At 34.3% G+C, this 12899-nt stretch overlaps 1 protein-coding gene across 4 annotated transcripts in view; it reads left to right on the forward strand.

The window, feature by feature from the left end:
- The window catches only part of LOC149542784 (sterol 3-beta-glucosyltransferase UGT80B1-like), a 126148-nt gene that overhangs the window by 23157 nt on the left and 90092 nt on the right, over nt 1-12899 (forward strand). For all 4 annotated transcript variants that reach the window (XM_089797679.1, XM_089797681.1, XM_089797680.1 and 1 more), the window contains exon 4: nt 6252-6494. In XM_089797679.1, the coding sequence (XP_089653805.1) occupies nt 6252-6494 (243 nt within the window). The remainder of the gene's footprint in view (nt 1-6251; nt 6495-12899) is intronic.

Below are 12899 nucleotides of genomic sequence, written 5' to 3' on the forward strand. Positions count from 1 at the left end.
CTAAGCGCTTCTGACATTGAAGCTTCATGTGCCCATACTTGTGGCAATAGTTGCATTGAATGTTTTTTTTCGAAAGCCTTCTAAAACTGGAGTAGAGGACCTCTGCTGAGAAGACTGGTGAGAACCATAACCACCTTATCGTTGTCATGATATTCGAGGATGGTTAGCATCCATTGTTTCCACGTGCCACAATGGCAACCATTCAACTTCTGATTTCCCTCAAGCAAAATATTAGTCAGAGATGCCATAGCACATTTTTTAGTGAAAAAGCGTAAAAAATCTATAAGGGCATGTTGTTCAAGGCAAAAGAAATGGAGAACCCAAAAAATTTGAAGGATGACCTAGAAGAGAGCTTGAAAACCTAGAAAGAATATGTTGTCAATTTCTGGATCCGTTTGCTCAAAAATTGAGGCACAAAAATTGAGGCACCTAGAAAAAACAAATGACAACCCAGTTAAGATCTCAAAAAACCTACCAAGAATCTATAATTTTTTTGATCCGGTATAGAAAATTAGGGTTTTGAACAAAAACGGCCCTGCTGCAAAAAAACACAAAAATTAGTGGAAATGTGCAGAAAAAATAGACGGATCTAGACAAAAACAGTTTGTAGGATCAAACCAGAAGTTGGTTGATTCAAATCCCTTAGAACGAAAACCCTAGTTAGATTATAGAGAGAGTTGGAAGCAAATTAGCATGTAAATAATTTCAAAAATAAAAGGCAGATAATTTCAACCTAGAAATTATAATTATTTTCGAAAAAAATTTAGAGTATTGGCTTTGATACCATATTATGAAGTAATTGGAAATATTTGCTTGTTATAAACAGTGATCAAGAGATCAATTTGTACAAGAGGCTGAACGATGTTTCCTTAAGAAACAATCGTAAATAATAGAAACATTCTATTTTAGAAACAAAAAACTAAATATTAGAAACATTCTAATATTTACAAAAGATTACAATAGATAACCATTAGATACTAAACAAAGATAATAGAAACTATCTATTGTCGTAATAATGGAAAGTTTGCATGTTTTAAAAACATGAGAATTGGTCCAAAGCACACTCTTAGAGTGGCCTTGCATATTTTAAATACATGCTTTTGTGCTCCTCATGCAAAACACACTCTTAGAGTGTATTTGCATATTTTGAAAAGCATGCATTTTCCTTTAAGATGCAAAACACATTCTAGGAGGAGCAATGCATATTTTAAAAACTTATTAAAAACTTTTAGCGCAAAACACACTCTCTGGAGGTCATTGCATATTTTAAAAAGTCTCAAATATGTAAGTCTCACTCTAGAGGGCCCATTGCATATTTTGAGTTACATGCATTTGCAAGCCTTTAGTTAAAAAACATGGTCTCTGAAGGCATTTGCATATTTACATGCAAATGGGTTGATAGACATGTTTTGCACAACTTAAGTGATCAATTAACCACATGTTTAATTGATTTTTGAGGAAATGTGACTTAAGTGAGTCAAAAATAACATTTGCATAATAGACTTAACACATTATGAGCAAATATTATTTTAAAAAGTAATATTTAACTTATATGAATTAAATAAAATATAAAGTTACTCCAAAAATAAATCAAACTATATAGTTAATATAGTCACTTAAGTGAAAAATAAAAAAGCAATTCAATTTAAAAATATAACATTAAGTGCACTATGGTTACTTTAAGTGATAAATTCAAATGATAAAGTAACTTAAAAACATAAAATAAAATGATTTTAAGTCATATTTTTCAAAAAGTTAATGTCAACATTAAAATATAACATGATTTTTAAAATCATGCAGCTGCACCTGGAGAATCCACTTTTTGGGCACTAAAATGATCATATCTTTTGATTGCCAACTCCGATTAAGGCCTAAGATAGCTCGAATCGAAGGAAAAATTGAAAGCAATGGTTTGAGCAAAACCAAAAGATCAAAAGCTAACAGACACACTCAAAAATGAGAAAAGAGATGTTGAAAGCTTCAAAAATCAAGCATAGGCTCGACAAATAGAAACACAAAAGACTTGACAAAAACTTTCAGTAAAAAGATTTATTATATCAATTGGAATCGATTGGTTGATCAATGTTAACCAATTAAATAATGAACCAACTTAGAGAAATGTGAAACTAGGTTGGAAAAGTTTCGTATTGTTACCTACATTTTGTGGTGACAAAATGCAGGACAACATTAAGTATATTCAGCAGTGATAAATAAATTCTGGGCGTCTACAGGAAGCCTGTCATCATCAGCAGTTACTAAGTTTCAGTTATGGGTATAAACTTCCCACATCAGCCTATAGCCCATGTATTTGGGTTGGAAAAAATTAATAAGATCAGAGATTTCATGATTAGACTCAGTCTTTGGTTATTGTACCAGCATTTAGTTATTTTATGCATTGCAATCTTTATTGGCAAAAAAGACAATAATAAAAAAACGCAAAAAAAAACCCTAAAAATACAAAAAACAAAAAAATCAGAATTATCTGCATAATCAGACCCGGCAAAAGTGTCACATCCGGGGTGCATCATTACAAAATGGTATCGAAACACACTCTAAAGTTTAAACATTGGAAGAGTCATAAATAAGTTAAAAAGTGCCAAAGACCATCTGGAAGAAAATGCAAAAAACTAATTTATAAAATCTGAGGCTCTTGTGTTATCGGGTGTCAGTGAAAGATGCATATCTTTATAAACTAGGATAGATGGAACCCCCTCATATATTGAACATAGTTGAGAGAAGCAATCAGTTCTAGCACAAATAAACTCTGTTGTAAGTTGTATGGGTTCCGTTTTGAGGATGCCAAGATTCTTGCCAAAATTCTCACCATCTAAGTTCATAATAAGAATATAATGATTAGAAAAGGCACGGACAAAGAAATTTCTGTCTTCATACCATGTCTGTCATGGAAATCACCATTCCACAAGCTGAATCAGGAAGTAATTAAATCAGGCCAGATTGAAGACCAACATAAATTCCCTTGTTCTCCCACATTAGCTATATTAGTTGTCATTCATTCCCTTATTGTTACTGAGAGATATATTAATGATTGAGTAATTATTTATTTATAATTCAATTAATTAATTGATTACCAAACCCTCAAGGAACTATATTCATTAGTGTCAGTTGTCTTATATAGGTATTTAGTTATTGAACGATTCAATTTCTTATAGTTATTTTTAAATTTTTTTAATTTTGGTTTTTTGATATCATAATTTTAGCTGCCCTTAAGCTTAATGTAGCATCTCATTCTTTTCCATTCATTTGATGAATCGACCACTAATTATTCTGTCTCAGTACACTGCAATTTATACAATTGTTACCTCTCTCTGTAGTCTGATGCATTGACTTTGACCCTTTCCTTGATGATGGTTCTACAGTGAGATCATAAATGCCATAATCCAAATCTGGTCCCAAAAGAGCATTACAAAATTCTAATCATATTTTTTTGGTCGGTAATAGATTTATTTATTAAAAGTAACCAGGAGTGACTCGGCCAGAACCAAGGGTAGTAACAGGGAAGGATACTACCATTCCGAAATTAGACATAACCATGAAAACCAGTAATGGAACATAATATATTAATAACACATAAGCATCCATAAACAACGACGAGTCATACAAAGTCAAAACTACAGATTTGCGTTTTCCTTTTGAATTGGAATGTAGGATCATCTCAAAGGACACTTTCTTCGATTTACTATCCTTCTTTGGTTTAACAACCTGCCAGCCCTCTTCCATTCTTGCAACCTCACTTTGCCTGCTCAATCTCGTCCCCTATTTCTGAAAACCCAGTTTGCTTATTGGAATCATCTAATAGATCCTCGATTGGTTCAATAGCGTTCTGAGACCTACATTTTTCTTTCCCTTCGGCCATCGCTGCACCAGTGCTCAGTTGAAACTCCCTAACCCCTTCATCTCCCATAGGCCTATTATTACTCACTGTTCATTGCACACCCTGAGGTGCTGGATCTTTAGGCATTTTCCCTGGATCTTCTGCAACAATTTGGGAGAAACTATTTTGTTTCTCTCCATCCTCCTCCATTTCAACTGTATAATGCTGTTGAGACACATCTCTCCACCACGATGCTTCCTTCTGGATTCTTTCTTTACTACAGTTGACTGCCACATGCCCTGTTTGGAAGCATTTCGGACACGTGAATGGAATCCCTTCATAATCCAACGGTTGCACACAGCAACCCTTCGAGGTTTTGATCGTAACTTCTGTGGGGAGCCCTTCAGAAATATTCATTTCATCAAGCATCCAGGCGAAGGTAGAATTAGCTGATTAGAAGAGCTTTCATCCACACAAAAAAAAATTCCCAAAGAATTCTCCACTGCTTCAAGACAGGAATCAAACCGTAAATGTGAAGGGCAATACGGAAGCTGAACCCAAAGTGGGGTTTTATCAAATTCTTCAGAAGTCAGATTAAAATCTGAATGCCAAGGTTTCAGCATTAGGGCATACCTTCCTCCCAGCACCAAAAATGTTTGACAAAATCTTGTTTCTGTCTTCACTATTCTCAAAAACAACAATTAAAAACCCACGTGCTGCCGGATAAATTTGAACACAACCCAGTAGCAATCCCTCCCATTGATCAGAAATCCAAGCATGTAAATCATGCAAGCTTGGCCAGAATCCCCGAAAATGCCCAATCTCAAAATGGAGATATTATGGGCGATTTGCTCTTCGGCATTTGCATCCAAAGCCACCGAGATGGCCCTAGCAGACAGAGGAAGAGAACTCCGTGAAATGGCTGCTGACGGTTGAGCGGGCACATGAAACTCTATCTGCGTTCAAAGCTGCCTATTTTCTCCTTTAGCCAGCAAAATGTCCTTGGCTTGGGCTGCATGATTAAAACCCTAATTGTTCTGTTGTTTTTTGGCCCGTTTCTGTGCCGCTGGCCTTTGCTGCTCCTGAGCAACTTGATCATGAGCAGGCTGTGACTCCTCCATCCTCGTGCCCTCAGCCCCTCGATGCATGACAGCATCCTTCAAATCCTTCAGCTCTGTCTGACCTGAGACCGGACAAGAAGGGCCGCCTTTCTCAAAAAAATTCATTTTACTTCATTCTTTGCAGCAGGCCCTCCTTGTTCAACTCTCCATGACTGTAGCTGTGTTTCCATTGGCACTGCACCACCAGGCCAGGAGGCGTTTGAAAACTTGACCTTATTTTTGGGGAGGTGGAAGAAAACCCTAGCCCCTGCACCAGGGGGTTTCAAACAGCCACGCAGTGCCATCACACCCAGCTAGCCTTTTTAAAATTATAATTTTTTTTATCTCATAGGATTTGACATGGATTTTTCGTAAGTAGCACCTACAAGAACTACTTATAGAAATTCAATAAGGCTCAAATGGATTAAAGAAAACACATCAAAAAACACACATACATATGCAAGAAGAAACATAGTAAGGTCTGTGCTCTCAAATTTGAGAAAGTAGCACCTAGAAGATGAGATTAAATGTTTTCCACTCAACCAAAGCTTGCAGTCACCCTCTATACCAAGTGTGAAGTTAAAGTACCATTCATGAAAACTTGTTTTCGACTTCGAAATTGATATGGCAGGCTAATTATTGTAACTCTGAATTTAAGCACATGAAGCTGAAACTTATGTAATTGATACTTTGATGGTAATAACTTATTGTTTATCTGAATTTGAGTAATTTTTTTAAAGAGATTTAAGAATTTGAGGTCTCAAGCTTGATTGCCAATCTATCTTCTTTATTTGAAATAATTGGTTCCTTGTTACACGCTGATTCCTCAAAAAAAAAGGAGATTGAAGGATTGCCATTAAAGAATGTCAATTGATTGCCAATCAATCTGGTTCATTTGAAACAAGTGGCTCTTTGATTACATTGATTGCCTGAAATTTAGCATGGTTTTGTAAAGGTTTTCTCTTTAAAAAATTTCTTGACTGACCTATAAAAATCCATGTCATATTTATTGATTTTTAAGTGGGGGATTATATGTTAGTGCATGACATTTATTGGCTAAATAAATTCTAATAGAGTTTCAAATCAAGAATTCATCTAAATGAAGCTTATTTTTATTTGTAAATATTGAAATTTGAAAGACTAGTTTAGATGATGACATTTTATTTTTATCTTCTGGATACTGCATTCAATTCTTAGTATTTATAGTCCTCAAAACTACAAGGCTGGAAATTTTATTTGAGCCTTTATTATTTTTGTGAACTTGGCTTGTCTCTAGATCGTAAACAGATCAATGTGACAGATATTGTCTTTTTTGGCAGAAAATACTCATTGAGAAACTTGCCAAAATAAAAAATGATGGCACTGTGGAAGTTGATGTCGCTCGGAGTGCTCCAGTTGCATCAGAATTGCTTGGTTTAGATGTGCCTGATACAAGACCTAGCAGTCTAGTGGGTGAAGAAGATCAAGATGTTAAAGCAATACCGAGGCTGAATATTGCAATGCTTATTGTGGGAACTAGGGGAGATGTTCAACCTTTTGTTGCTATAGCAAAACGCCTCCAGGTTAGTTTGATAATGTTTGTCATGTTTTTAGTGAATGTATTTACAAATGGATATAATATCCAATTTTCATTGATATTGATTATGGTAATCTATTTAATGCAATATACTCTCTCAAGATGCAAATTGTGAATCCTTTAACATAGAATAAGAGTTTATTTGATGATAATATTTGTTGCTTTTTAATGTATCATCAGTATATAGATTGTTTTCACAGATTTCATCCCCAAGTTTTATGGCATGTAGAGATTACTAGAAATTCATTTTTCGTTTCTAATATGATGTTAGGGCTCCTGAACTAATCTGATTATGAGAGCATAGCTTTAGCAAAAATTTATGCTCTTGGGAATATTAACTTGGTTTTAGTGGGAAGTAATTTGGTCTTGATAGAATAAAATTTAACTCTAAACCCAAAGACATGTAACTTTTCATCATCATGTGTTTTATTACATGTTTAAGTCTTCAAGCTATTATTTGTTTGTAAACATTATGCTTCATCTATGTTGCTAGGCTATGTGCAAGATGCCTTGTCATACTCAAAATGGCCCAATATGGGTTTGGGTCCTTGGATGGATCTAACAAGGGCATGGGCTAGAAATCATTTGACCTTCGTATGTTTTAAATGTATGTGGGCTGATTGTACAGGCCTACTTGCTTTCCTAGGGCAAGCCTTGCAGAAAGCGAGTTAAAACAAAAAGATTTAGAAAAACACATTGGAGGTAAAAATAATACAAGGGGGTGGTGAGGCATTGAGATGAAGCTCTTGAGTATGTGAACTTGGACTCTTTTGTATTGGGAGTGGCATTGGTACTGCTTGTGGTTCTAACAAATTAATCAATGGCATTGATTATCTATGGATTTGACATTTGACATTGAATTATCAATTATCACTACATTCATGTCCTCAATTTTGTACATTTTTTGAATATACATAAATGAACAAATTATTATAATTGAACCCAAATTGACAACACAGTACTTTGCTCATATCATGGACCTATATTACTAGTTCTTCCTTTCAGACATTTGGATCTAGTTACGATCATTTTCCCTTAGGGTTTTCCCGAGATGAATCCAAGTGACCCCTCATCAAACCTGAAGGAATTTCTTAAAACTTGCAATTTGAGCCCAACATTAATTTGACATTTTAAATAATATTTTTGGGGTTTTTTCAAGGGTTGTTTGTGCCTGGTTTTAATTAATTTCATAGCATTGCTCATTACTTGAAAGAGTATTACCTAAGAAAGCTGCATTCCATTGGATAGGTTTAGCATGTGCCAAGGGAAACATGTGTAGAAAAAACATTAAACATTGGCTTGCCCACAATTAGTTTAAGTCTTGCAGCTATGGTTCCACTTTTCAGCTTTCAGTTGCTAAAAATTTGGCTCTTGACATTATTCCCAAGACTAGTACTAAAACCAGTATTCCTATAGGAATTATTAATTAATTGGTATACTTATTAAAAAATGATATGAACATGTTATATTACCTAATTTTTATGATCAATAAACTAATATTATTATTAATATTTGTAAGATGCCCCCTTCAGGAAACTTCAGAAACAAAAATTTAATATGATCAATAACTTAATATTAATGTTATATTACCTAATTTGTTCTATAAAGAAAACTTAAGAAAAGCACTGCTCGATGATTAACAACGATAAATAATTAAGTCAGTCTGAAAAATGGCAGCATTTAATAAAGCGAATCTAAATTGATAACGTAGAATCAATAGCTTAGAGAATCTATACATGGTAATAAGAACAGATGTGGTACAAAATAAATGCTGATAATCAAACAGGACACATATCTCAATCATTGGATTACCACGGCTGTCAAAAAAGTTGCATCGTTCATTCTTAGCCTCTGTAGGGTTTCGATCTCTTTTAAACTGCTCTGGTAATCATGAATTTCCTATAAGGCTACAGTCAACCCGTCCTCCTTTCTCCTGCCTTTATACAGTCTGAGAGATTTATGAAAAATCTGCAGATAATACTTCCATCATCTACCACAAACAATAACTTGAAGCATTCTGCAAAGAGATGAATACATCTCTGGTTTTCATGATCTGCAATGAGGCATCAGTTCATATTATTATTACCGCATATAATGTATAACACCTTCCTTCATGCTTTGTCAGTTACATCAATCTTTGATTTTCATATGGTAGTGTCTCTTCTTCAAGAGAGACCATTCATATATGAAGCGCCCAATCTTATGAATATTGATCATGCCACGAGTACCTAGGACACAAGGTGAAACGACAAGCTCCAAAAATGACATGAGCAACATCAAAAAGAAAATGTGAAAAGAGAAGGAGCCGGTTGGAAATGGTGCCATCAGAAATAATTTCACCGACCTAAAAAAAAAAACCATACAACACAAAGGAGTCCGAAGAACAAAAGTTTGAACATGGCAGATAGAAAAACTGCATAATACTGCGGAAGCAACAGAACACAACATACAAGCTTAGGAGAGTGGATGCAATCCAGGCAATTATACTGGAAACAACCAAACCAGGTATAACCTAAATAAGATGACTCTCTTTATTGAAAATAGAGCACCAACAAATTCTGAGAGGCTACAGCAGACAAATTCAGATGATAAGATTTAACTCGCAGCTTATTCATTTCAACACTCTAATATTGCTGTCAACCTGGCTCTGACACTGTGTTTATATTTTGCTCAGAAATAAAGATAAACAACTATAAGGAAGAACAAAGAATAGGTACAAAAGACACAAGGGGTTATCCTGGGAAAACCCTTCCACTTGAAGGGAAAAGCCCAGCCATGCCACAAAAATATCATTTTAATTGATAATAAAATGTTCGAGTGGACAATGCTTTCCACTGAATACAATATATATAAAGAATTGAGACTCTTCATCTCACAACTGAAGGTCTCTTCAATTTCTAAAAATTAGTCTTTTCATATTTCGAAATGCATGCCTCTTTGCATGACGCATGACACATGTCTCTTCATATATTATCTCAAATAAATATCTTAAATATCTTCTTCAGCTGTAAACAAAATATATAGTTATTATCTCATTTTCAACATATAGCAAAATCAGAGATAAATTTATTGCAGCTACATTCTTCAACATGGATGACAGCAAGAAGTTATTTACATATATCAATTTCCACACTTCCATTGCTACGATCATAAAATGTTGGGAATGATCCTTTCAAATTTGCATTGTCCTTCTCATAATTTTGTAGGCTTTCCTTCACATGTTTGTGTATATATTTCTTTCAGAATTTGTCATAATTTCTTCATGGTATTCATCATGCCTTATACTGACCGCACTCTTTCATCTTCCAATAGGTTAGATTAGATATTTATTATTATAATTAATCATTGTCAATCCAATGATATTTTAGATTGTCTTTTTAATAGATAAGCACCCTTCCTTAAGTGATATTTGAAGAGCACACGAATATATTGAGGTGTGGGGGTGGTTTGAATCAGTATATTAACAACTTTTGCCAATCTAAAACTATTATCCAATCAATTACTTTAAATGCTAAAATCAACAATTGTGCACATGAACACAATGACACAAAGATTTACGTGGAAACCCAATGCCAGAGAAAACCACGGCAAGTAAATGCTTTCTTATATAATCTGTTCTTTTACAAATTGGTTTGTAGGCTACAACCTCTATGTTTATGAGCACCGATTCACTGGAAGCTCCAACTTCCACACTTCGTGGCTCCAACCAACTAGAAGCACCAAACTCCACTGCTTGTCTTCACGAGCACCAACTCGCTGCACACAAACTTATTTTCCACCTTGCCAATGTTGCTTACCCAATTGATGATGGATGTTTCTTGAGCACAACTACTTCACCTTTAAATGGATATATATATATTTACTTTAAATTCACTTTTGTATCTGAAAATACCCGTCTTTGTAAGTCTTCACAAGAGCAGCACCCCTTCTAATCCAATATATATCTTCTCTTTAATGTCACTATATATTTAAATCATAGTAACAAGAATCGCAGCGATTCATTTGATTCGGCGATTCGTTTCAAGCCAAACGATTTTTTGTGAATTGATGAATTGAATCAGCAATAAAGGGTTTATGAAATAAGTTACTAAATTTCAAGGGTTTTTAAAATTTGCCAATTCGTGGCCAATTCATGGCCAATTCACGATTTGATTCGGCCTTGGCGATTTTGATTCGATTCTGATTCTCGTTACTTTGATTTAAATATATAAATATATTTATATATATTCTTTATTCTCCCTTTTAATATTCTGATATAATTTTCACTCCTCTTTCATTCACCTCCCACACCACTTTTTACTTCATATCCTTTGCTTTTTACTTTCACTTCTTTTTTGAACTTTCACTGCAAATATTCTTTTATTTTTATTCTTCTACACATTCTTCTGATCTGCTCTTTTATCCACTGCTCACATCTCTGTGTCTGCTGCCTACCCTTTTCACACTCTACTTATTCTCTTCTTACATCCTTTGAGAATGGTTTATTTTCCCCTTATATATCTTTCTCATAAATAGATGCGTCTTTTCAGTATGAAAGATTACATCTCTTATTCAAATCACACTTTTTTCTATCTTTACCAAAAATTAATTTTCTTTATAGAAAATATCATTTTAATTAGTCTCTTTTAATCACACATTAATGGCTTCATGATCATATCATGTTTTAGTCACACTTGTGTGTAATCTAATGTGTACATACTAAATACTAAAGACAATGCCAATATGTATCGATGAATCCTCAGCAGTATATCATTCTATAATCTGACACTAAATGTTTTATTTCTGACATATGGTATTCTTGTTGGCGCACTTCGCAACATACACATCCTCTTCTGCCTGTATGTGCTGATGATACTTTGTTGGCATATTCATCTATAGGTAATATATTTCTGGGCTGCAAATCTGCTTTGTCATTTATTGGTTGAGACTTACGTCTTCTAGATGACTTTGTATTTGCTGTTGACTGATCGTAAACTTCAATCATTTCAATATATTTTGTAATCTTTGTTGCTGCAGCTTCACCGTCACAAAATTCAAAATTGAGCCCACAATGAAAGATACTTTCGTTTCTTTAATATTTGGATCACTGTATATTGTATGATATGGATGTCTATGGATTTGAACATGCTATCCTGTCTTGTATTCACACATATTTGTTGCTCTTCATTGATGCCGCAATATATCCATATGATTTTTGTGCTGCTTTGACTATAGACATTTCAGTCTTTCTATCATGATAGTGTTGCCTCCTTAAATCGCACCATGCTGTTAATAATTTTGTTGGATTTATATCTCTACACTATGCCATGAGCGTTCACTGCAGAACTCCATCATGGCTTCCAATCACGATGTCATATTCATAGTCACTGACATGTATATTTAGTGCAGTTATATGATAACTTAAAACTTCCAATAATATAACTTAAAACTTCCGATAATATTCCTTGACCAAGTATCATCTCTGTTGCTATCTCTGCCTTGTCGTCAGTAATCAGAACTTTCAGTTGCTCCCTTATCTTTGACAAATGATACATATTATATCATTATTTTGATGGCTTTATTTTAATATTTTGTAGATGCCGTAAATCATCTGCTAACTTGAATGGCTGATTCAATTTATTCATTCACATGGCTTCTTCAGCTGTTCTGAGTTTTGATATCAACAAATTCGATGTTGTTCAATACCTTATAATTCCCACTGTTTTCTCAACATTCATATTCTTATTTTATATCTACAATATCTTTTTTGTTTATTTGCAAACCAGAGAATTCTGCATTTCCACATCTTATAATTGGTGCACATATTTGATTTCCTTTTGTCATAGCATGAATCACTGTTGTAAATTTTTCACCGGGCTCCTTGACTAAATACATCCAATATTTGCCCCGTATCATTCTTGCTATTAATTCTTCCAACACCATATCTTCCTCCAAATCGCACACATCTCCTATTTTATATTAAAATTTGTATATGCTGTCAATATGCTGATTTAAATGTTCACTTATCCTGCTGTAAAATTCTAAACACATACACACGTTGCCTTTGAGCTATGCAGCCTTCACACAAGTCACCGCCTTCCATCAATATTATTCAATAGATAAGCACCCTTCCTTAAGTAATAATATTCAGTAGATCACCACCTTATTTCTATTCCGATTCAGGGATGACTATGTTGCCAAGTTGTTGCAATTATTGGCCATACATTTGTGGCAATCCCCTTTCTTGATCCATCCATGATTATTGCTGGAAATCTCTTAGTCTAAATCTATGTATCATCCTCTCATAAGATTTGTTTTCCTCCTTGTGTGTAGGTTTTTCTCCATTCCATTCTTCTATTTGTGGATGTTGTTTTATCGTGCTCATGACTATCTTCCCTCTTCATGTGATTAG

Source organism: Cupressus sempervirens, chromosome 8, assembly GCF_028749045.1.
Source record: "Cupressus sempervirens isolate cs-2001-9-10 chromosome 8, ASM2874904v1, whole genome shotgun sequence".
Lineage (NCBI taxonomy): Eukaryota > Viridiplantae > Streptophyta > Pinopsida > Cupressales > Cupressaceae > Cupressus > Cupressus sempervirens.